The 25,506-nt window shown below is 41.1% G+C and overlaps 3 protein-coding genes across 3 annotated transcripts; 1 reads left to right on the top strand and 2 right to left on the bottom strand.

The window, feature by feature from the left end:
- Positions 1 to 675: 675 nt before the first annotated feature.
- Positions 676 to 5,656, top strand: LOC306711219 (PRELI domain containing protein 3B-like). Its single transcript, XM_079180042.1, has 6 exons — positions 676 to 768; positions 1,981 to 2,149; positions 2,392 to 2,481; positions 3,137 to 3,207; positions 3,424 to 3,526; positions 3,642 to 5,656. Exons 1-6 carry the CDS (start codon positions 737 to 739, stop codon positions 3,756 to 3,758), a joined length of 582 nt encoding a protein of 193 aa, XP_079036168.1. The 5' UTR covers positions 676 to 736; the 3' UTR covers positions 3,759 to 5,656.
- A 274-nt stretch (positions 5,657 to 5,930) lies between these two features.
- On the bottom strand, positions 5,931 to 12,210 carry bpifcl (BPI fold containing family C, like). Its single transcript, XM_079166843.1, has 16 exons — positions 12,127 to 12,210; positions 11,852 to 12,006; positions 11,562 to 11,664; positions 11,329 to 11,460; positions 9,466 to 9,621; positions 9,312 to 9,375; positions 9,112 to 9,172; positions 8,876 to 8,967; positions 8,442 to 8,618; positions 8,292 to 8,351; positions 7,366 to 7,533; positions 6,997 to 7,064; positions 6,861 to 6,903; positions 6,698 to 6,758; positions 6,430 to 6,506; positions 5,931 to 6,314 (listed from the first exon to the last, which is right to left on the bottom strand). The coding sequence occupies exons 2-16, from the start codon at positions 11,949 to 11,951 to the stop codon at positions 6,255 to 6,257; spliced, it is 1,422 nt and encodes a 473-aa protein (XP_079022969.1). The 5' UTR covers positions 11,952 to 12,006; positions 12,127 to 12,210; the 3' UTR covers positions 5,931 to 6,254.
- Positions 12,211 to 13,687: 1,477 nt separating this feature from the next.
- LOC306701463 (vesicular inhibitory amino acid transporter-like) lies at positions 13,688 to 16,172 on the bottom strand (the record flags this gene model as incomplete). Its single annotated transcript, XM_079166774.1, has 2 exons — positions 13,688 to 14,875; positions 15,792 to 16,172. The coding sequence occupies 2 exons, from the start codon at positions 16,170 to 16,172 to the stop codon at positions 13,688 to 13,690; spliced, it is 1,569 nt and encodes a 522-aa protein (XP_079022900.1).
- Positions 16,173 to 25,506: the final 9,334 nt, after the last annotated feature.

Raw genomic sequence — 25,506 nt, 5'->3', positions numbered from 1 at the left:
TGAGTTTCTATTATAGCAAGAATTTACGTATAAATAGGATGTACCGTTTTTTTGACCGTTTTTTACTGATGGATTAATAGATTCACCTACAGAAGTTGCAAGGTGTGCAGTTAGAGTAACTCGATCGGATGATGAAATACACAGAGAAATATCAAATTATTCAAATGTTCAAAAAGCTTCTATGTTGAACAGAGTTGCATAGATCTAAAGTTTAGTGACTAAAATGATTATCAACCAAACACAGAATAAATCGACCTTACATTTATACACATTAATTCAAAACTGATGATACTGTTTGTATGTAAACAATATGAGTTACTAAAATAACTAGTAACTACAGCGTTATAATACATAATACATAGAATACAGCGTTATATACATGTTAAATGTAGCGGAGTAAAAAGATGTATTTGCCCACGAAACGAATTTGAGTAGTTAGAAGTTTAAGGTATAATAAAGCAGATGTGCTTTAGCAACGTAAAAAATGAAAAAAAACAACAATACCTGACATTATCAAATACATAAATATATAATACAAGGATTGTTCTGGACGTTAGAGTGCAGTTCCTGTCCCTGCCACCAGGAAGTCTCGTCGTTTTAAGCTTTTCTCCTTCAGTTCCTGTCTCCACCACCAGGGGGAGTCTCGTCCTTTTAAGGTTTTCTCCTTCAGCTCCTTCCTTCCTCACCGCGGTCACAGGCACCGGGCTCCCGAGCCCTGACGGAAAAGCCTAACAAAATGAAGATCTGGGCTTCAGAGCACATTTTCAAGTGAGTAGTTTTCTTCTGTCTGTGACGATGCCTTAAACACGTATATCTGTTTAGTAACCGTTTTTCTTTCGAGTGATACGTTACTGTCCGGGGCGCAGCTGCTAACCTCCTTAGCTGCTAAGGTTACGCATAAGTTAACAGTCACGTGAGCTAAGGTTAACTGTAACTAAACACACGCTCGCGGTTACGTTACTTAACTGTGTGTCGTTCACGACAGTAATCACATTCAGTAACTGTGACTTCTATTCACCTCCTATGGTTGAAGTTGTTTCAACAAATCTACACTTGTCGGTATTTGTGCGCGAGAAGTAAGCTAAGCTTTAGCTAGCGTTAGCTGAAGGTTAGCTTTGGGCTGTTAGCTTCCTTCAAAGCTAACTTTGTTATTAGATGCTGTAACGTTGAGTAGCTCAGCCGTTTGTGTCATTTTACATGTTAAAGTGTACTGAAACGTTTCAGCCACACGTTAACGTTATTATAAAGAGAAATGATTGCCATGATATTAATGTTTGAACCGCGATCATTGGTGTTACATAACGGTCTGTCTGTCTGTCAAACGAGAGACCATGGTCTGTCTATTGTTTGTGCTCATCGGACAGTAGTACGTGTGGAACAATGGTCGCAGCATTGTTGTCAGTTTCCATAAATTTCTAGTTAAATCCACGATGATGGCCCGTGCTGTGCAGAGGGGGCGTTCCTCCTCCTCCTCCTGTCGGTCTATGTATGTCTAGTTAGGTGATTCCTCCATTTTGTTTCTGCACCAGTCTTTATTAATATTGACAATATGACATTTGATTTTTTTTTTTAGAACATATTTTTGTTACATTATAAGACATTATGGATCATTTTCACTTTTTACCTCCTGAGTCCTGTGCATAATAACTGAACTTCAAAGTTATTTGTTTGTCAATTGTTTGTTGTCACATTTATCTTGCAAGGCAGCTGGATTCTTGCGATGTCACCCATAGCAATGCATTTTGTTTTATTGGTGTGTGTGTGTGTGTGTGTGTGTGTGTGTGTGTGTGTGTGTGTGTGTGTGTGTGTGTGTGTGTGTGTGTGTGTGTGTGTGTGTGTGTGTGTGTGTGTGTATGCGGTGTACACATATTATAATGTAAATATTACAAAATTGACTAACATTGACGGTCTGCAATCCTTTTCCAGAGTGTTAAATGACCTTTAGGAAGTTGCTAAATGTTGATATTGTTTTTTTGACAGCCATCCATGGGAGACGGTGACCAAGGCGGCGATGCAGAAGTACCCCAACCCCATGAACCCCGGTGTGTTTGGTGTGGATGTTCTGGACAGAAGCGTGGACATAGAGGGCCGGTTACACAGCACCAGACTGCTCAGCACAGAGTGGGGGCTTCCCGCCATGGCCATGTCTGTAAGTTAGATGATGAGAGAAACGCTTGAGCGGCCGCTTTCTTTTGATTGATGGTAGGCTTGCTCGAGATGAACTCCGCCTGGCCTGATCTTTGATAATCGTGTGTGTTTCTCGTCTGGCCTCAAGCTAAAGAAATGTACTCAAAACTCAAACTCAATAGTTAAAATAATTTCGTAGAGGAAAGAAACACAAGACGATAGTATTTTTTTTAACCAATCCTGGGTTGTGTCCTTTTCCTGCAGATGTTCGGGGTAACAAGAACGTGCACTTATGTTCAGGAACATTCAGTTGTGGACCCTAAAGAGAAGAGCTTTGAGCTGAAATCTACAAATGTAAGTAGTCCTGTCATCATTGTTAATACACACTTTCTGAACACTGATACAAAGTGTGTGAGTTCCAGTAGGACAGAAAACCAATACATGGCCTCCTCTTTATCATCTGATTGATTACAGGAGGTTATTTTGGTTGAGAAATGCTGTCGATTAACACTTCATTATATCTGAGGACTTCAGGCATTGTTTCTAATGGAACTTTCAAATCTCTGGGAAAACAAAATAGATTTGTGTCCACTGCTTAAGCTAAGCTAAGCTGTAGTAGGTTCCTCAGTCAGCCTTGGCACCTGCTTTTCATTAAGAAGCCATTCACATACCAGCCTTCTAGCTGCTTCTGCTAAATGACTGTAATGTAATGTAATGGTAGTCTAACAGTCTTAACAGTGGACGTTTCACTCGTTAAACACAGGTGCAAATCATACCAGTAATAGTTGCTGGAACCATCGTTAATGTTATCAGTTGCACCTGTGTTTTTCCTGCTTACTTTAACTACAACAAAGGTCTTTGTTGAGCGAGAGGATCCGTGTCCTTGTCTGGGGCTTTATGGCTCTGTTCCCTCTGCAGTGGCTGTTAAATCTACTAAAATGCCCGTAGACGATGTAAATATTGTCAGTGAGAGACAAAGACTAAATGTGACTTTGTTTTGTCCATCCAGATCTCCTTCACTAACCTGGTGTCTGTGGATGAGAAGTTGACGTACAAGCCACATCCGCAGGATCCTGAAAAGTAAATTACTTTTCTTTCATAAATGTCAAATGTCACCCATGATATTTATTATCATTGTTCATTATTTGTTTATTATTTCTAGTTCGGTCTTTTTTATGTTTGAGTATTTTGGTTTATTGCAAAAATGTTTAGTAGTTTTTAATCGAAAGATTATAATCTATAAGAGATTTACCTTTTGAGTCGACTGTTTTATGACCTTTTTATTTGTGTTCTCAGGACGGTGCTGACCCAGGAGGCTCTGATCACTGTGAAAGGCATCAGTCTGAGTAGCTACCTCGAAGGTCTCATGGCCAAGACCATCTCTACAAACGCCGGCAAGGTGAAGCTGCCCTCTTTTAAATTCTCCTGATAACTCGTCACGATCCCTCTCTTCATAGCAATGTGCCCGTCACTACACATTCTGTTTTGTAATACTCTCCCTCCGTCTGTCTCAGGGTCGGGAGGCAATGGAGTGGGTCATCAGACGATTAAACACAGAAATCGAGGAGCTGGCGGCGACCGCTCGTGGTACTATACGTGCGCCAATGGCGGCAGCGGTCGCTGACAAATGATCCCGGTCGTCCCACTGCTTCGTCCACCGCCATGAACCGATGGATCTCTCAGACATTTCCCATCACCTAATCTGCCAACACAGCCTATTAACCACAGCCCCTACGTACGTTTTGTTTCTGTGCGTTTGTCCCTCCTCAGCAGTCTGCGCAGATGAGTTTTGATTCTCGCCGCCATGGGCAGTGACTGGGAGCGCTGAGCTGATGACGGTTAAAAAAAAAAAAAACCGGGTTTGACCGGACTGCACTTGAAGCTCATCGGAATTAGTCTTGTGGTTTTACGGCTCTTATTTTTTTTTTTTAATTCACATAGTGCCTCCACATTTCATCCATTTCTTCTTGTCTGTCTCCCCCCCCCCCCCCCCCTTCATCTTGACTTGATCATCTGTCTCTAATGTTCTCTTCTTATTGTTTCCAAACCCTCGTTAGCTAGTTGAGTACTGGTAACCGCTAACATGAAGTCAACTTTTCTCCAACTTTTTCTGGATTGGCCGACCTTGCTTTGTACAGCAGAACTGACCAAATGATCTCAAAGCCACATGCGGGCTGTATTATAGTTACTCACTGCTTCAGCACTCGTTTCTTGTGGTATCGAAGCTCCAGGCTTTTTATTCTCCACGGTCACGTGAGGTCAGATAATCCAGATTAATCTGCCGTCTTTTGTGCCACCTGGACTTTCTCACGGATGGATTTTGCTGTGAGCTGCAGCCGGATCTGAGTTCAGACAGGAAGGCCCTTGTGGGTGTACTTTCATGGTGCTGTAACACTTACGGTGCTTGTCCAGTTCTTGTACAACTGACACTCTTGTGCCATCAGGTGGAAATCTACCAGCACGGTGGACTAACGACTACTTTATTCTGGCCATACAAATGGGGGACAATGACTTTGTTTCTTGAAGTCTTTCTTACCTTTTGTTCGTTTTGTCTCTTACACTAATGTGCTGTGTAGTCGTGTTACAGTATAAGACTGTGGTACTGAATGTCTAACTTATTTTCAGCATGTGTACTGAAATGCATTTAACAAGACAGGAAGTGTTTAAAGTGCGGCGTTGTGAACGCTCAGCAGTGTTGCAGAAGGAGCTCTGCAGGGTTACGTTCAGGATCACTGAGTGTGCAGAGTGAAAATGTGAAGATTGAAGTAATAGTACTGATTTAATACCCCAAAACACTTTATTTATGATCTTGTCTGTTTTCTCCATGTCTATAGATGGTGTTATTTATAGTATATTTGTTTTAGTGAACAAAGACTGTGTTCATTTTATTCTACGTTTAACTTCTTTATCTCACATCAGACTCTCAGGTTGAGTTCAGTTCCCCTGTTTGCTCCCTCCCTTTAAGACCACATTAAGATGAAGGCAACATTATTGTAACTCTTGTTTGTTCTTTTCTGCTCTTCTCTTTTGGAATTTAATAAGGACAGTTCTACAGATTTAAGTTTACTTTAAAGGGGTTTGTGCTATTTGACGACGTCCGTTAATGAAACTCGGCATCACAAGTGTTCAAAGACGCTCCACGGTTGACATCCTGCTCAACTGTCATTGTCTCTGTTCAGTAGATCCGTGAATGCCATAGGTCAGTCTTTTTCACACCTGCTTCCAGTTCAGCTGAGCTTCTTTTTGAATGCTTGGTCATAATTATCTAACTCATTGGGTCCAACTCAGGATCACGCAGTTTGAAGTATGGTCAGCTGTCTAAATGACCCATCAGCCATTTGGTAACCTCACCGTGTCTCCTTTCATGACCGAAGTGTGATGTTTTTCTATGGAGAAGATTTTAGGAACAGTGGCTGTAAATAGGCTTATATTTATATTTTGGTGGTGTTACATTCCAAGAATGTGAACGTGTAAAAGGATATAAGTAATGCACACTGAAATGTTTCAAAATAAAGAGATGTCATTGTTTCATGAATATGTTGGTGGTGGTGTTTTTCTTTAAATGTGTGAACTCTAGAGGTTTATTTTCCCAAACCAAAAATATGTGGACCCCCTTAATCAACCCCTTCCAGTGAACAAAGAGATGAATTAGTCAGTGAAAATATGCAGGTAATTGGCTCCTGACAGTTGAGTTTACCAGGAAACATGAGAAATGTATCAGATCCAGTTTAAATGTAATGCACTGTGGTGAGAGTATGAATATTGGCACACAGCGTGCTGTCCAAAACCAACAACGATACCGCCAGAATGCAAAAACGTTTTAATACCTTGTTTGAAACAAAAATCAGATTTGAGCCTGAATACCACTTTAGAAGCATTTATAAAGATGAACTATTGATTTGACAGGAATGCTGTAGATTTGTAAGTTGTGATTATATACTGTGTAACAAGGCCTGTTAATCATTTACAGTCCAGAATCCAGGGTGGGGCAGATGTAGCTTCACCTTGTAAACACATCTGTATCGTGATGTATCCGATATCTACAAATGCAGTTTGTTCACAGGTTGAAAGTTTTAAGGCTTTGAAATGAGATGAAGAGCGTTTGATGAATTAAACAGACCAGTTTGTCAGTTGAAGCCTCTGTCTGTTTCAAACAACTCGGCATCTGAAGAGATGGCTATAAATCCCTGTTAAAAAAATATAGGCAAAGGTCAGCACAACACGTTCTGCTCTTAATTCAAATATCCTCCAAAAGTCAAACATTGACCGAACATTCATGAGTAATCTTTTACCAACACTGACCTCTTCCATCCCCAGAACTGTGTTGACCAGCTGTACGTGTTTCATTCTGGGTAAAAGAACTCCTGTGCCCAGTTCCACTGAAACAGACAAGTCAAGTCACGGACAATGTACACTACACATTGTGTTGTTGGATTGTATCGGCATATTGTGAAGGACAAAAATGCATTGTTTCCTTCTGCATTGCTCTAATTCATGTTGTTAATTGCATCTGTGTTCCCCCTGCAATGACGCGTTAAAAGGGCTGCTGTGAACACAAAAACAGACTCACCGTTCAGTTTTGCAATGACTAGTGTCATGCCTGCCTTCATCAAGTGTTCCAAAGGATCGGTCTGCAAAGAGAAACATGTGAATCGTTTCAGTCACTGTATTTTGTTCACACATTAGGCTTCCTGTGACTAACGTATAGAGTGGTGTCGTTGTGTGTCACATACCTGAAAGCTTCCCACTTCACTCGACTCCAGCGTCACTGTAAAGCTGTTTAAAAGTAAGACATATCATTAAGTCTACTTTAAGTTTGCGTTTGTGAACTCAGGCTCAGGTGTGTTTTAAAAACATGGCGATGCTCACTTATCCAGTCTCACGGAGCCCTTCAGTCGTCCACCATCAATCCACACTTTACCGCTGTTTGTGGAGTCCTGAAAGTAAGAGGTTTAAATTACTGCTACAACCAATGATTATTTATCATTAATCAGTTGTTTTAGTCATTCATTGTTTAGTATATTACATGTAGGAAACCCACATTGGAGAACGGTTAGTTTGTAGCATTTTTATTTGATAAATGATCAAAATAATTGTCCATTTATTTTCTGTCTATTAACTCATTTGATTAACCGACGAATCCTCTGAGCACTAGTTAGAATTTATCTGAATGTACTTATGTAATATCCACTATACGACTACTTTGATGCATTGTTGACATAAAGAGTAAGTACTCACAACATTGAGTTTGAACAGCGGGGTCTGGGTACCATTTGGTTGGATGGCGAGAGCCTTGACAGCGCCTTGAAAACCCAGTTTAACAACACCGGGCTGGAAGGAAAATATTGGCACTGCTCTGGCATAAACCTGCAGATTCATCAGAAGTCCGGGAAACATCTTGGGAAGCTGCAGTGAGAGAGAAAAAATAAGTGTAAAGAGTAAATGGTTGTGAGACAGTTGAGATTCAACTTCAAGCAAGGAGAGATACAAGACAAGCTACAGACAATGCAGAAGTTAACGGACTTGTGTTTGGAATAAAGTTGCTTTTTCTGGTTCTTTGGGTTCATTTCATATAAGCAATTTTTTTTCTCCAACTGTTGCAAAGTGCAGGTGGCAAGGTAGACTAGTATGGGAGTAACATGTCAGTTATAGAGTGAGTGAGCAGTAACTCAGGTCCAGATAAATGATTATGGCGCATAAACGTGTGATGTAGAATGTGAAAAAGAACATGCACTGATGTTTAAAAACCTCTGTAGTGTTAAAAATGAGTTAGTTAGAAAATGAGATTAAATTCATGGTGCTGTCTGCACCGGTTTATAAAAATAAAAATTAAAAAATCCTCCTGACTTCAAATAAAACAGGTCCCACATCTGTATCAAATGTTTTTGTCCCCATGACATATTGTATTTATGTGTGGTCCACATTTACCGGATAGATTGCTTTTAGGACATGTCTGTTGATTTTGAATGACGGTGTTTAAAGATTTTTGATCACTGAATTTTGCTATTATACATGTGATCATATATGTGATGGCATGTAAATATGTTTTAAACATGTTCATCATAAAGGTAGGGGATCATACATTTCAGAAGCAGTACTGCTTTTTGATAAAGGGAAAATAAAACCCGTCAGTGATGCCAAATGTAACCCTGATACACACTTACCTGAGGAATGTAAGGCCCCATCCAGCTGGTGTTCAGGTGCATGTGGAGGTATGGAGGTATCTGAGATGATGACACACCATCGTTTAACAGTATAGACAAATATTAGGGCAGAAAGATTGTGTTGCCGTTTGTGTTTCAGGTTGCTCTTACCATGCTCTCGTTGATGACGGCCTGAAGCCGGTGCGCTTCGTAGGCTACGTAAGAGGCGGAGTTCAGAGTGAACTCAGACAGGCCCACTGACAGCATGTAGCCCGGCTGCTCGGGCACGGTGAAAGGCTTAGCCTTAAAGGGAGGCTCTGTATGACTTTTCATATCGTAGAACTCTCCCTTTAAATAAAGAGTTGCAAATGATGAATTTCAGCTATTGATCACTTTTTTGTTGTTATTAATTCTTTACACATGTCTTGGCACTCGCCCTAATAATAAATTACTGCCATAGGACATAACTTGGACATACGGTACACCTATAGTTCTGTGTTTATATACCATCATTTCTTTCAAAGATCTGCCTGAAATGATGTGGCCAAAAGTCAGAGGTCTTCCGCTATACAAAAAAATAGATTGTAGAGTGTGTGCGTCCTTACCTTAAGACCTAGATTCAGACTTGAAGCATTGATGACGGGCATGCCGGTGAGAGGGAGGTCAAAAGTAACGTTTTCCCCCACATCGAAGGAAACTGATGAGAGTAGAAATCATATGTAGACTGAATTATCTATTCATTGATTTAGATTATTTGCTGTTAATTTACATTTGGACGATGTAACTGGTATCAACATGGACATTTTTAGGGTGTTTTCGAGGATGCGGCCTGCTGCAATACCTTTCATGGCCTGTAGGTAGTGCTCCAAGTCTACGATGTACTTCTCCACTCCAGGGCAGATCTATGGAGGAAAAAAACAAGGCAAATGTCCTGCAATGCTCCTCACTAAAAGTCTGTACAATATGTTTCAACTGAGCATTGTCTGATGATCATACAGCATAGACAGAATACTGATAAATGTGACACAGATATACACTCACTGAGGCCTCTATTTCACCCTTGATACGCCCCTTGAAATGCTCCACGAAAGGCTGGAACCACCGACTGTTGACGAATGAAAATGCAGGGCTTACATCCAGACATCAGTATTTGTTCTATTCCCCTTCCTCTCCCTGTCCCTGTGTTTTACTGTACCTTGCTCCACCCTGAAATCGTACGTCCACATTTGCAACATGAGCTTCACAGCGGGCACTGGTGACAGACAGATGCCCGTCAGCGTCTTTCCCCAGCTTCACTACAGAGGTCACATCCATATTAAATATAGCCATGTTGAATGATCCCCCGTCATGTCTGAAACACACGCACAAACAAAGTCAGTGCATGTGGTGGTGGTGGTGAACATTTATTCATGCAGTTAACATATCCAAAGCCACTACCGTGTGTGTGTGTGTGTGTGTGTGTGTGTGTGTGTGTGTGTGTGAGTAAGTGTAGCATACATATACACACAAATTAAGCAGACTAACCTCAGTGACTTGTCCAAGTTATAACGTATTATGCATGCTGTTGTGGAAATTTATCATATCGTTCTTTTAGGTATAACTTGTATCGCTTAAACCTGCATATATGTAGATGAGGCCAACCAGGCTCATTTAAAACCTAACGATAAATGAGTTCATCGGTATTTTAGCATTTCTGACTTGCTGTAGTGTTATTTCACCACCTAACCCTCTTCCCACGAAAAGGCTGGGAACTGGCCTTGGTCTGTGCAGCGGCAGACAGAGGAGGACGACATCTGCGAAGGGGGGGTGAAGGGAGGAGACGAGATAACGTGCATATACTCTGTTTTTGTCTATTCCTTGTTGTTAGACCTCCGAACCATCTGTGGGGAAAGAGCTCTATCCATTCAGTTGAATTATCATTAGTGTCTGTTAAATAAATATGTTTTTATATTTTAAGAGTTTTCTCATCTCGATTATTTCTCACCGGGAGGTTAAAAAGATTATTTTCCACGACACATGCATTACAAAAAACATCTGGTTGCAAAGCTATCTTCATTATGAAAGTAAAAAATTCAGTTTCTCTTCCGCATTGTTTCATTCCCGTGTTTTCTTGTTTGTATCTAACTGGTGGCGGTTTGCCACAATTCAAGCCTTTGTGACGAAATAATAAATCTGAGTTAGACAAAAGTTAAAAGTCACATTAAAATCCTTTTAAAGAATGGGCTCAGCTCTGTAGTGCAGACTGGACATCTTCGAAATATATAATTTGATATGAACGCATGTTAAAACAGGCCTTATAATATCCCCAGTTAGCTGTAACTTTCATATTCAACAGAAACTGGGTGGATGACTGTAGTTATAAACTGACCTATAGTGGCCTCATGGTACTGGGTGAAAGAACAGGAAGTCCCCCAAATTACTGTTTTTTCCTTTTAGACCTTATCTTAAGGTTCTTAAGCTTATATTTCTTGGGGCGTAGTTCCCCAGGTGGCGTTACTGGTTCCCTCTCATTTTCCCCTAAAGGCCCCGCCACACTAACACCACCTATTATAATCTAACTGACACCATTTGATCCAGGATAGTGTGGCAAGTTCTGGTTTCCAGTCGTTTAAATGATCAGTACTGTTTTATGACTTAAAGGCCAACATAAAGATCACTTTAATTTAAAAAGTTAGGACAGAGTGTCATAAGTGAACCGGTAAGTACAGGAGTACAGGAGTTGAAACAACACAGCACTGGAGACATGATACCTTCGAGGAGACACTTCCTTTTCTAGTTGTTGAACACAAAGGCTATTTTAAATGTTAATATCACTTCCTCATTTAGGCGTTATGTACATTTCTTTCAACATTTCAAACTGAAGTGTGTAATTTATACATTTGAATTACAATATTTAATATTGTGGTGAAGAGGATAATCAGGTTACCTCAGGTGCTCTGAAGATTTGTCTTTTGCCCAAAAAGAAAACCTGACAACACACCTTGAGTGAACAGCTGTGGGGTCACTTGCTTCACGATGAAGGAGTTTAAATGTATGACTGAGATCGGGGGAAACTCACATTAGGCCAACACGTGTCATCCACCTGCCGATTACTGCAACACTGAGGCCTGAGATGGATGTGTTGAATCCTGTGATGTCCTGATAGAACTCAACAGATGGCTCTGGAAAGTCACACTTTGTGATGGTGACTCTAGTGCACATGGGGAGAGCAAAGACCGGTGTGAGGACATGGATCTGAGTAATGTGAAAATGTCTAATGAAATAACTCCAGAATGTTAAATGTAACCTTACCCTGAGAATGTGTAGTGTATGAATTTCAAGATTGTACCACTGATGTCAGGGAGAGTGACGAGATCCAGCTTCTCCTGAATCCATCCTGCACCTACATGCTTTCCTGGGATGAACAGCACACTTGTACAGTTTTAATAATTTTGAATGAAACATATTTCATTGACCGTTTTGTTGGGTTATTTATGAAAAGACTAATGTAGCTGCACAGCAATCTAACTCCCCCAAGAAGCAATTATTTTGTGTTTGAATAAAGTTAACTGAGTGAAAAACACCATTTCACATCGACTTACCGTACTGAAGTCCTTTGTTAGTCAAGGTGACTTGTACAGCAGGATTTTCTCCACAGGTAAAGGAGACGAGCATGAGCACTACTATCACTGGTTGAAACATGTTCCTGGGTCCTCTGTGGCGCAATGTACCAAATACTTACAGCAACTGCAAAACTCTGCACAGTCAAAGAACCACCGAGACATGTAACTTACATTTCCACGTTAAAAATACATTCTAAAATCAAACATATACTATTCTCGTTTGACCTATTGTTGTGATATTATGTAGCACATACCTTTAAATACTGCAGTGATTTCACCAAGTTGAAAGTCAGCTCCTGAACAAGCGTCTTCACTGTTTCTCATGCTGTTGATTCGTCACGTTCGCTTCCTGTTACTGAGAAGTGAAACTTACTGACGCCTGACAATAAAAGACGCACGCGCGCGTGTGTGTCGCGCTTGACCGGACACTATTGTTTGATTCTGCTCTGTCTGTGTTGTTCAAATACTTGGTAGAATGTGTCAAAAACTGAACAAAGTGAAGGTTTTAGGAGCTCAAGTGTTGAATGAAATCTATACTTGAAGTACAATAGCTCAGTGTTGAGCTATGTGTTGTTGAAGGTTAATTTGAAAAGAAACAAGTTATTTGAAGAACATCCTCATTCTTGAAAAAAAGGCCTATCATGGCCCACTAACATAAGGAAGTGATAATCTCTCCCATGTGTGTCTGAGGTATGAAGCTGACTACAGTTGTATTGTAGATAATCAACAGGGCCGGGTTTTCACATGTCTGCTGCTGTTTTTGGAGGCCTCTGAGCCCTGTCAAGGATTATTAGGCAAATGCAAATTGTTATTTTTTAAGAAAGGGAATCTTAATTAACATTGTAAGAGTAAGTTAAACCGAGCCCAGGACAGTAGAACTACAAGAGGAAGTAAAACCAGCAAGGTCTCTCAGTCATCCCTGGCTACATTTCAAGGAATCATTAGAATCACCAGCCATAAAATATTTGATTTATTTATCTCTTAATTCAACAAATACTCTTTGTCTCACACACCATGGTTAGTTCCATTAAATCACAATTAACAAGTTCAATAGGAAGAGAATATTATCAGACAGACATTTTTTCATATAACACAGTTAGGACCCACTTGCTTGCACTTTGAATTCACTTCATCCAGAATGACACTTGAAACACCAAGAAAACAAATGAGCCAACAAGGACTACTATAGGCATAAGATGGAAAATAAAACACTAAAACGAAAACAAACTGAAATAAAATTGTTTAAACAACTACACATACGTTTTTTTTTTTTTTTTTACGGTTTATTATAATCCACAGAGCACCATCTGATCTGATGGGAGCATTGATATTTTCTCTGAAGTGGGATTATTGATATATCTAGCAGCTCAAAAACCAATAATTACATATTCACTCCATTGTTTTTCACATATTTCATTCCCCAGATATAAACACGTATACACAGTAAGACCCATGGTAGACATTTTCACTGGATCTTTGACAACTTTGCATGAAGACTGATACCTGGACAGGCCTTTTAATGCCCGCATATTTATTCACCCCTTTCATGCGGAGGTTGTATTCCTCTGTCCAGTCAATAAAACACATTTTCTGGAATGAGTAGAATACTTAACACTATGATTGAAAAGTTTATTATTGCACATTATCACGAAGGCAAAATAAAAAAAGATGTACATTTCACACAAATAATCATCCTCATGAGCTTCTTTGTCAAGTGGTTAACATGATGTTTTGATAAGGTCTTGCGTCATGACAACTTGCCAGAGTGTGGCATTTTAGCGCATCGCCATTCAACAAAGGTCATCTCTGAAGCCCTCAGTCGTGGATATTGTACCTGTACGCCTCTATGAGTCCTTCGATCGAGTGAATGAAGCCAGATATGGCGCATATGCCCCCAATAACAAAAATGGCAACGTCGAAGAAGACGTGGTGCCACAGCAGATTCCTCCACTGGAGCTTCAGGTGGAAGAGGCTTGGCAGGAGGAAGCATAGGCCAGCGCCGGTGAGGCTCCCAGTTAACCCCATGAGGAGGGCGAAATGGGGGACAAAGACGGCCATGAGCAAGGTGAAGACTACCAGGGCAATTCGAAGTCCCAGACCCCATGACTTCAGCTGCCCGCCAGGGCCGTAGCAGTCAGGGAAGATGGCTCTCCCGCCATCCTGGAAAAAGGATTTCTCCAGAACCTCAACTGCAGCAAAGAACGGCAGCGGGTAAGATAACAGCGCCTTGGCAACGAGGAAGAGGTTCACCACAGCCCGGATGGTCGAAGGCAGGTTATCTGTGATGACCTCTTTGGTGGCGTCTGCCCAAGTCAAGTAGGCCACCAGGGCGAAGAGGCCCTTGAGGACGCAGGCTGAGATGTGAGTCCACTCCATCATGCAGTGGAACTCGCTGGGCTTCTGCATGTTTCCCTCCAGGGAGGGGAGGAAGATCTGGGAGGTGTAGCTGAACACGATGATGCCGATTGAAATGGGGAATTTCTTCACATCGATATAAAACTTGACCTTGTCCCAGGCCCAGTCGCGCGCCCTGGAGAGGCAGTAGGCAATCACGAGGACGTTGATGACGAAGTGCGCCATAGTGCAGAGCAAGCTGAACTTGGACACGGCCTTGAGGTTCTTCAGGAACGCGCAAGGCAGGAGCGCGACCGTGGCCACCACAGACCAGGCCTTCTGGGAGACTGGGAACCCCGGGAAACTGTTGACCATCAGGTTGCCGCTGACCACAACGTAAAGAATGCAGGTCATGACCAGCTCGATGATCTGGGCCACGTTCACGACGTGCCCGCCGAGAGCTGGGAAGCGGGGCGCGCAGCAGGCGTTGGCGATGTCGGTGTAGGAGTCCCTCACGCGCACTTTTATGCCGTCCTCGTTCTCCTCGTACAGACACGCGATGAGGATTTTTCCGGTGTAGCAGCACACCACGGCCGCGAAGATAATGAGGAAGAGACCGAGGTAGCCACCGTGGAGGATGGCGTAAGGCAGGCCGAGGACGAACATGCCCTGCGGACAGAGAAGCGCAGTTGAGTGGTAATGGACGAGGCCTACATCGCAGTGACAGGCCGAACCAGCCCAGGCATGCAATGACTGGCTCACAGAGCTCACATCTTACATAATAACTGTAACATATCTATCTATCTATCTATCTATCTATCTACCTATCTATCTATCTATCTATCTATCTATCTATCTATCTATCTATCTATCTATCTATCTATCTATCTATATATCTATCTATCTATCTATATATCTATCTATCTATAGATAGAAATATAGATATAATGATCACAGCCAAAAACATATCGCTATATCACAGCGATTTATTTTCAGTGTCTGCCTAAAACATTTTCTCTTTCACCTCGCCCTTGAAAAAAACGGGCCTTTCGTTTGCGTAAATCGGCGGAATCGAAATAAGGCTTTAAAAAGACAATTTTAAAACGAACTTTTCAATTAATTTGGTTACAAATTTCAATTTGATGGTGGCGCTGATAAGCACGTGGGTGCCATTCAGCCTCAGGGCTATCAAAGCCATACAGGCCCTGCCTGCAACTCCACTGATAAAAAGATTTGAATATATAAATTCTAACACATTGGCTGCAATGAATTCCCCCTCAAACCAATAATTAAACGTTAAATTAAAGTCTGCGTTAATTATGGTACACATGTAGCCTACCACCAATTAATCCAGTTAAAGCTCAATTTAAAGTATTCGACAATATTGAACATATTGTTTATTATATTCTCTTGGATCGTGTGAAATAATGCGCATCCCCAGAAAAATCTGCGGCGTCTTAAAATATAAATCTTATAATATGAAAATCCTCAGTTCAAGGTGACTTTTGGTCCAGTCGCAGGCCTGGTCCACGCAGCGCGTTATTGTTGCATGCACACATGCAAGGTGAAAGTCACCACGGTGTACCTGAATGGCATTGGTGACGTTCCAGCCAGCTTCCCATGTCGTGATTTGTGGTTTATCCTCATCCAGCGAGCCCCCTGTCTTCATGGACGAGGGCCTTCGCTCGGTGCCATCTCTCTGGTAGTGACTGTCTCCGTCCAGCTCCCCCTCTCCCTCCACGCGTCCCCCTTCCTCTTCCCCCTGAAGGACATCCATTTGCATCCCATGCCTGTAGTCGTAGTCCAAGTCGTCGCACTCGGCGAAACCCACACCCTCTTCATCCGTCGCGGCCTGGAAGCCCAGCCGGGCGAACACCCCGCTGACCTTGGCCTGAGATTTGTTGGACACCGTGTGGGCCGCGTTGGTCAGCTTGTTGGTGAGCTTGTGTCGTATTAGGTGAGCCATCTTTATCCGAATAAAACACGTTCTTCAACTGAAAATGATATCACCGAGTGAAAGCAAAAGAGGCAGATGCATGCAGGGTGATTTGTTCTCCGTTTTTAACTGCTACTGTAAAGTCATGCCTGTTGCCTCTTCGATCGTCGTCGCAAAGTAAGCTACCCAGCCCTCTAACGGCTGCCAAACCGTTTCACCCAAAACCGTTAAAAATCCTCAGCCGCTTCTCTTGGCTTGCTCATCCATATTACTCCCTAAAATAAAGCACTCCTTAGCATCTGCTTCACGTGGGAAACGCCCCAAAACAGAGACAAAAACGAAAATATGTCCTCATGTGTCGTTAAAAAAGACAACTTAGCATTTGTTTTTTGTCAGTTGGGGGTCCCTTTGGTGGCAGCACGGGCGCTGGAATCTCTGACTGCACCACCGAGAGAGAGGAGAGAGGAGCGTGCACGTGTCCGCATAGTGTGTCAGCAGTGTGGCTCGCGCACAGCACAACTACCACGGAAGGCAGAGAGAGAGAGAGAGAGAGAGAGAGAGAGAGAGAGAGAGAGAGAGAGAGAGAGCGCGTTAATTTACCGACAGAGTGATCACGAGGATAAAACGGTCAGGTAATTTAAAGGCAGCAGGAATTGCTCTTGACATTCTGCACGACTGAAGAGATCAAACATTTTACCTGCTTTCATGCTGCATTCTGTCAACAGGTCGACGGGCAATGCCATCAACGAATAGACATACGATGCACGAACTTATAAATATTCAGGCTTATGAAACTATATATATTTTTTAATTCTTACATTGATCTGCAGTTGTCTTTGCGATATATACAATTTATAGCAAATACAATTAACACCAAATATACATTAACCATGGGCCAATAGACTATTCGTACAACAAGGCAATCTCTATTTTTTCGTTAGACAGAATTTTAACTGTTCCGCCTGACCTGCTCAATCTTAAATTTGTTAAATAAAGCACGCAGACTGACAACGAGCACTCACATGCAGTCGAGAGACACACATCTCATGTGTAGACAAAAGGCCTGATATTCCACGGGTTGCCTCATATCTTTAAAGAATGATGAAATTATGTTTTTGGAAATTATACTATTTGCCAACAGTAAATATTGTAATGAATTTTCCAATAATGTTGAATTATTTTGTTCTTACACATTCAAGTAGCCTATTTCCATACAAAATACGCCCCCACCTTCATATTTAAATATTTAAATGAATGCCACTGTTTGCTCAGATCTTCACGTTGTGAATGCATACGTGTAGAGATTTTAAGTTTCCAACTCATTTAACAGCTTGATTCCAGATGAGCAGGATGCTCATCATATCAGCAACGAGTTGCATCCCTTCACAGCCTGCTGAGCATCCTGCAGCTGGCCTGCTGCAGAGCCCCGGCAGCACCACGGACAGCTCCTTCTAACGGAAAGAAAAGAAAACGGGTCAACCTCCTCCTCAGCCTTTTTGTTTTCTTTCACACAGAATAAAAAAAAAAGAGTCTGCCCATTTAACACACCACGAAATTAATCTAGCTATATTAATTATTGTCTATAATGGTCTACATTTATTTGATATCCGCACATTGGAAAAAAGGGTAGAGTTATTTATTCTCCACCTCAGCTCTAATCCTCGGGAATATACGAAGCACCTCGTCTTTGCCTCGATAATCTGCTGTGACACGGCTGAGCAAAAGTGTCATCACATTTTTGCAGCCTGCTACAGAAATGTATCCCGCTGTGGTGAAGGCTGGAAATCCACGCCATTTCTCTCTTCTTTAACGAAACATTGAACATTTCTGAGGATATATGTAAACCAAACTAATTTAGATGTATCTTTTTTCAAGGCTGAGTGAAATGTTCGCACAGAAACAAGTAGGCCTATACTAAGACATGCGAGACAATATCTTACGTGCGGCATTGCAAGAAACTAGAGGTCTAAATTTAGAAACCAGCCAGAGGACAGAGAAAGTTCCGCATATTTTCATGCTTGGCTTGGGCAGCTTTGCCAGCTGCCATTGGTGCTCAGGCCAACATAGTGTTTGTTAGGGAGTGTGTGTCATCCATGTCTGGAGGTATGTGCGTGCATGTGTGTTTGTGTGTAGGCCTATGTGTGTGTGTGTGCGTGTGTGTGTGTGTTTGCAGGACAGTGAGGAAACAGGGAGAGTCCTTGAGGCATATCTCCCTCCCCCATTACATGCACAATCCCCGGGCTAACGCTGGGACAGAGGATCGGATGCAAATGTCACACACACGCGCACACAAAAACGCAAGCATGCGAAATACATGCTGCCTCACCCTAAATCTTAACAAAAAAAAAAACTGCTTCTACATCTAAATATGAAATAAAGACATGTACGAATAAATATATGTTGCAGAATATAAAATGATTTCGCAAATCTGAAATATAAAAACTCAATATTGAAACAAATATACCGGGCCACTATAAATTCTGTCCAACACGATACACGTATTTCTACTTCCTCGCGACAAAATGAGTTTTCGGTGTTTCCTTTTTCTTTGAAGGGGCTTTAAGATTGGTTGCTGGGGCGACCAATTTAGCTTCTAGGCTACAAAGAGAAGGATTAATTCAGGCTGAATGTGTGTGTAAGAGACAGCAAGAGACACTTGCACTGTGTGTGTGTGTGTGTGTGTGTGTGTGTGTGTGTGCAGGCCTGAGATACGGAGGGGCTTATAGCCTCGTCTAACAGCCGTGCAGTGCTGACTGGAAGCAATAATCTCTGATAGTTGCCATGGCCACAGTAATTGGACAGAGTGTGTGCATGTGTGTGTATGTTGAGATTTTGGAGAAAAGAGATTTATTTTCCTCAGCGCAGGTTATTTGTGTCTGAAAGCTTTGACTCAGTGGTTGGCCTGGAAGGAGAATTAAAACAATTAAGCAAATCATAACCCCTTTGAGTGACAGAATAAAGTCAAAATAAACAGCTACAGAACAGTCACTTCCAAGGCACAGTCGCGAATTTTTTGTTTTATGATAAAAAATATATATTCTTTATGCGCATCTGCATTTATATAAGCATCAGATAATGCTGATTGGCTTTGATGTTTTGAGAATACCTTTTATTGAAAAAGCATGTAGAACATTTCAAGCGCATCTCCTGACCACTGAACCATGGTCACGCCACCCATAAATTAGAACAACATTTTGCACGATCGCTCGTGCATGTATAGGTATATACATGTCAGCTGAATTTGGTTTTAAAATGCCTTCCTACAAAACAAGTCATTTTTTACAGCACTCATTTTGATTTGTCTCAGAAGAGAATAGCACAGGTGTAGCCTAAATTATACAATTATTGATGGCTGAATTCCATTTAGCTGCTCCAGAATCAGAGTCCTGATATTGTGCATGCTGGCTCACTGTCATGACTTACTGGGACAGTTGAATACAACTGAGCCATCATTAATGTGCTTTTCCCAAATGTTTTTTCAACTTCTCACCTAAATATGTCCCATATATGCTTCTGTGGTTAAGATTAGATACAATTATTAAGGGGGACAACTATAATGTAATAATACAAAAATCTAAATGTTAAATTGGTGAAAATGGGCATGGTCTTCAAGACCAAAGAAAGTGATTCTAGAAAATTAGATTTTGCAAGGCCTGGTTAGCTTTCCAGTGGCAGGGTTTGGGTCAATTCTAGCTCCCTCCAACTTCAACCTAACTAGAGATCTAATCAGCCAACGTGATCAACAACATCTTAAAAACACATTACTGACTTTTGAAATGCTAAAGAACAGTGGATGAATTGATACTGTACAGACATATTAATCTTATCCACTAAACAAGACATAGATTGCTAACATGAAACTCACACGCACACACTTTCACACACATACATGAATGCATGAATAGTGACAGGTGCACAAACACATTAATCACTCTTTGGCCGAAAAAGATCTGCTGGGCTTACAGTGCCAGAGACTGAAGAGATCGGTAGTGACAGACGATGTGCGTGTGTGTCTGTGTGTGTGTGTGTGTGTGTGTGTGAGAGAGAGAGAGAGAGAGAGAGAGAGCGTATATGTGTACAGTGTTGTCTCAAATAGGAAGATTGTGTGTGTGTGTGTGTGTGTGTGTGTGTGTGTGTGTGTGTGAAGGGTGTGGAGGAGAGTCATGGAGGTTGCAGGGGTTTTGTCCGCAGTGTGGCTCTGATATTTCAGAAGTGCTCAGTTAGGATTGTTACATAAACTGGCTTCTCTTCCTCCATCAGTCATTCTCTCTCTCTCTCTCTCTCTCTCTCTCTCTCTCTCTCTCTCTATCACACACATACACACACACCCACACAAACACACACACACACACACACACACACACACACACACACACACACACACACACACACACACACACACACACACACACTTCTATTGTTGAAGGAGGTAACACAATGGTTGGTAACACAATGTGGCCCACTGATGAGTATCAGTATTGCAATATTTACATATATGCATGTATTTGCGAACTGGGTGTCTGTGGCAATATTTCCGGAAAAAATGCTGCATTACAGTTTCTCACTATTGTATTCACACAAAAATGTGACTATGCACACTAACTCAGACACAGCTCAGGACTCCAAACTGCTCAACTTTAAGCACAAATCCATCGATTTCACTGAAATAGAAATTCTAATTCAGTCAGGACGGAAATCTTAAGGATTGCCAATTTAATTATTGTGATTCCAATCAGTGGAATTTAAATTTAAATTGATAATCTCATTGTGGCATCATAATGACACAACAACTGTCTTCTGATTGCAGAATGTACCGGAACAAAATGCTGTGTTGTCATGACAACGAATGGAAAATGGTTCCAGAATGCTCTGATTCATAATCACACACATAATCATCACTTACAGATGTTTAAAAAACAGCCACAGAGGAGTCACAGTCTTTTCCCGTCTCCACATAACAGCATTTGAGTGGGAGGTGAAAACCCTCAATAGAGTTAAGTGAGCTTGTATTTGAGGGGTTGCTGTTCTAATCCCCGGAGTCGATGCTTAACTGTTCCATTGCTGCCAGTGTACTCTGGAGCAATGGGAAAAAGACACTAGTTAATAGTTAAAAAAGAGCAAGTTACATCTTGTAAACATTTTATTTTCTACTCACTTTTATTATTTTATCAGTAAATCGCATCATTTTCAGTGGAAACCACCCAAAAATAAAATATTGTTGAATAGGTTAAATAAGAAAGACAGTGAATAGTTAAAACTAAGACTAATAAATGACCTTATTAAATAATTGTATTATTCATGAACACTAAACATGATTGTTCCCAACATGTAAATTCCCTCTCCTTCCCCTCCCTGTCAGTGGGAAATAACAGTCTGTTCATTCCTCCACAAAATGGAGGCTGCTTGGCATCACTCCGGCAGTCCCAGAGTGCTTGTAGCCTATTAGTTCCCCTGCGCCTCATCACCGCTGCCTGGATGACAAGCACAACAAGCAGAGAGCTGCGAGCATCGTGCACAGACAGCGACACAATGTCACGTCTTGCCTCCTGGGAAGAATGAATGGACGTCAGTGTGTGTGTGTGTGTGTGTGTGTGTGTGTGTGTGTGTGTTGGGGAGGAGAGGAAATAGATGGGGGTGTATTTGTATTTGAGTTTGTGACCGTATGTGCATGTTTGTGTGGGTGGGGATGTGTGGAAAGTGTGGATGTGTGTGTCTTACCAGTGTAACTGTGTGTGTGTGCGTGTTCGAGAGGGTGAGCTGACCCAGATCTGCTTATTAGCATCAGGAGGAGGGGGACGGCAGTCACTTAGAGCTTTGTGCCTGAGCAGTGAACTGTGCTCATGCTTCATTGACACACCATCAAGCATCATACAGTAACACTACATACACACACACACACACACACACGTACACACACACACACACACACACACACACACACACACACACACACACACACACACACACACACACACACACACACAGACAGACACGCTTTCCTTCCTTCATCCTTTTCCTCCTTTGCTCCAAAATATCTGTGCTATCCAGGAAATAAATCCACCCAGAAAACACAGTTTATAATTTTTTAAGAAAATGCATTTATCTGAACAGCAGAAATCAAATGTTTTGTGTTGGACAGCTTGACATAATTCCAAACATTTCAACATAGCAGTAGATATTCAAACCCGGGAAGAATTTGTATTTCGCTGGATGATTACATCAAATGGAAATACTGTGTCTTAAGCATTACTTTAGACAATAAATTACTCTTAACGTTTTCTGGGGCAGAACGCTGCTTGTGTAAAGATTTGTAGATTAATCGTGCTGCATTGAAGGGGTTTAACTAACAGTCAGCGTGGATGTTTGTATATGAAATCCTCATTTAGATATTGTATTTCAGTTTGCTTTCAAGATCTGCACTGGCCCGAATATATTAAGAGATATTCTAGTTTTAAAAACAAGATGATTTGTAATTGATTCACCGAAATGGTGCACACGAAGGATTACAACTGCCATGATGTAAAAAAAAAAGGAAAGTATTTTGTAAGAACGAAAGATTATTTGCACAAACGGGTGCTTCCATTTTTATTCAACAATGGGAGAGACCTTTTTAACATCCGATTTATCTATGGCGTTAATTAAGTATTTTTCCTTGTACATTTGTTCATTAACTACTGTAACTATTCTTGATCTATTTGAGCATTGGGGAATACATTCATGCAATTTAGGGTAATCAAAATCAGAGTGTGAGATTTCCAACATGAACATGTGCATAGACTGAATGCTGTGACCTGAAGCAGACTGGGATGTACAGTAGCTTAAATGTGCAGGTGTCCCACATCACCAGCTGAGGCTTCACTCGGTCAGCTTAGAGTAACAGGATGGCAGACAGAAAGAAATCAGGGATCTCAGGGCCTGAGGGAAAATGTCTGTTCACATGGTTTAGATGTATAGCTTCAAAACGGACTCATCCATTTCTAGCATATTTATGCAGTTGACCCCTGAGTGATGAGTGATAAGAAAAAAATGGCAGCAAGACTTGAAACGTCTCTTTTAGTTTGCAAACAGATTGGAAATGGATCTGTAGAGAAACGTTAGGCTATTTTTATTTTTTATGGCTGCATCATTCCTTTGTATGGAAACTTTGGGTTTTCCACTAAAATGTAAAATGTGCTGCACAGCATGAGTTCTCACCAACTGGTCAAACAACGATTTAGTGAGATTAGGTAAATTACAATCTGCAATTGAGATTTGCAATTTTCTACATATAGTTTTAAATTGAAACATCATTTTGAAAATGTCTGATGTTTCTATACAGTCGGACTATAATAATAAACAGGCCCTTTCCCGACCCATTAATCCACCAGGATAAATCAGTGTCTCTCATTTCAATGGGAGTTTGCTTACATAGAGTGCAGCACGACCTCTGGTGGCAAAAGGTAGACATATTTAAAATGAACCTTTATTGTAATAACAGCAGAGTTAAAAGAGGAGATGTCATGCGTCATATAATTGGGTTACAACCACACATGTGCAGTAAAATCTTGTCTGCACTTGCCGGACGGCTCATTAGACGGCACTGGATCATACATGAGGACGATTGATTCGTGTCAATGTGGCATGTTGTAGGCTGAAAGAGAGACGATATTGGTTACTGTGAACGTATTTCTCCAAAGTCATGTTACACTGGACGACAAATGTGGTCTACATCAAGGGCGTAGGTTTGGTCTCAGCATTGGTAGGGACACTGCCCCCCCCCCCCCCCCCCCCCCCCGCCATATACAAAAAACTGAATTGATATTATGTTGAACAGAACTTTATTAATAAAATATATTAACATTTGTGTAACTTGGAACTGATTTAAACATAATAACAGTAATAAAACCTTAGTTTAAATACAAAACAGTATTCTGCAGCAAATAAATAATAATAATAATAAATAATTAAATAAATGAATAAAAAACGTTCTGCTAAAATGCCAATATACAGTAACAGTATATTCTATATCCAAAATATATATAAAAAACTTTTCCCAGTTGTGCAGCCAAAAAAGACAAAAAAAATAAATCTATTCTACAGCACTTAATAGGCTATAAATAAAGTGTTTTCTTCCTTTATTTATGCAATTAGTAGTAGTGCTGGGCAACGATTAACATTTGTAATCTCGATTAATCGCATAGATGTTTTGCAATTAATCGCATTGTTATGGCAAAGTTCAATAATGAATTAAAAAGTAGTGTATTGCGCACTTTTATTTGAAAAGTACTGCTATCATGCACACTTTAAACAAATAAGGTGCTTTTTAACAGCAGTATTCCCTTTACACAGTAGCAGTTATATTTCTTGCACTGTCTGTGCTCAGTGTGCTGACTGTATGTGAAACGTGTTCCACTGCTGTGCAACAGGAATACAATGTTTCAATGTCAGAGCATGTGAATGCAGCTCTACTGTTGATCAATATAATTCTGTAACTCCGAGGTGATGATGGTTACCCAGCGATCAAAGAATAAAGACACTTTACGCACAATTTAGGTGTATTTTCCCTTTAACTCACGAGATGCAGGTAGCATGTTTTATACTTAATGTGAATATAATTCATACTTTGTTGGCATGTTATTCTGAAAACCGGATGTTAGTCTGAAGAAACCGGATGTTGTCTCACGTTAATCTTTCCGCTAACTTTCAAAGTCCTTCGCTCGCTCCCGATCTGTGCCGTTTGAATGCGTTTACCGTGAATTTCAGCATATAGGTGCACTAACATGTAAGTGTCTGCTGAGTTGAGCACGGAAATCTGAGTGTCTGCTGACTTTACCGCAGCGATGTCCAGTAGTCTCCATTCCTCCACCGCTGCCAGCGAGCAACGGACTTTCAAAATAAAAAGAAACGCGCTATAAATAATTGTCGGCGTTAATTAATTAATGCGTTGACGCGATAATAACGCGTTGACTTGCCCAGCACTAATAATAATACGAATGAGTTTGCAAATATATTGTGCAAAATATTTTTTTCTAACAGGCAATTCAAATTAACAAAATATTGGTGGGGACAATTCTTTCCCAAACTTTGGTCGTGACTAGTCCCTATGGACCATATGCAAACCTACGCCCTTGGTCTACATGAAGACGTCATTTGAACGAATGTAATGCAATGGGTGAGGATTACAATTATGCAATTATATGAAAGTATCTTTAGTAAAAGACAATACAAATGCTTTTGTATATCGACTGCCATCCATTAGAACTCAGACTCCTGCTCAGACTCCTGCGGTCTGCTTCTGTCAGGCGGAGCGCACCGAGAGAGCACCTGGATACCATCCCATAATGTCTAGCGCCGTCTGCTGTTACCCTCCAACGTCGCAGCTCCG

The sequence above is a fragment of the Pholis gunnellus genome, assembly GCF_910591455.1.
Source record: "Pholis gunnellus genome assembly, chromosome: 2".
In the NCBI taxonomy this organism is placed as follows: Eukaryota; Metazoa; Chordata; class Actinopteri; order Perciformes; family Pholidae; genus Pholis; species Pholis gunnellus.
The sequence above is the reverse complement of the archived record's forward strand: the minus strand, read 5'-3'. Positions and strand labels throughout refer to the sequence as shown.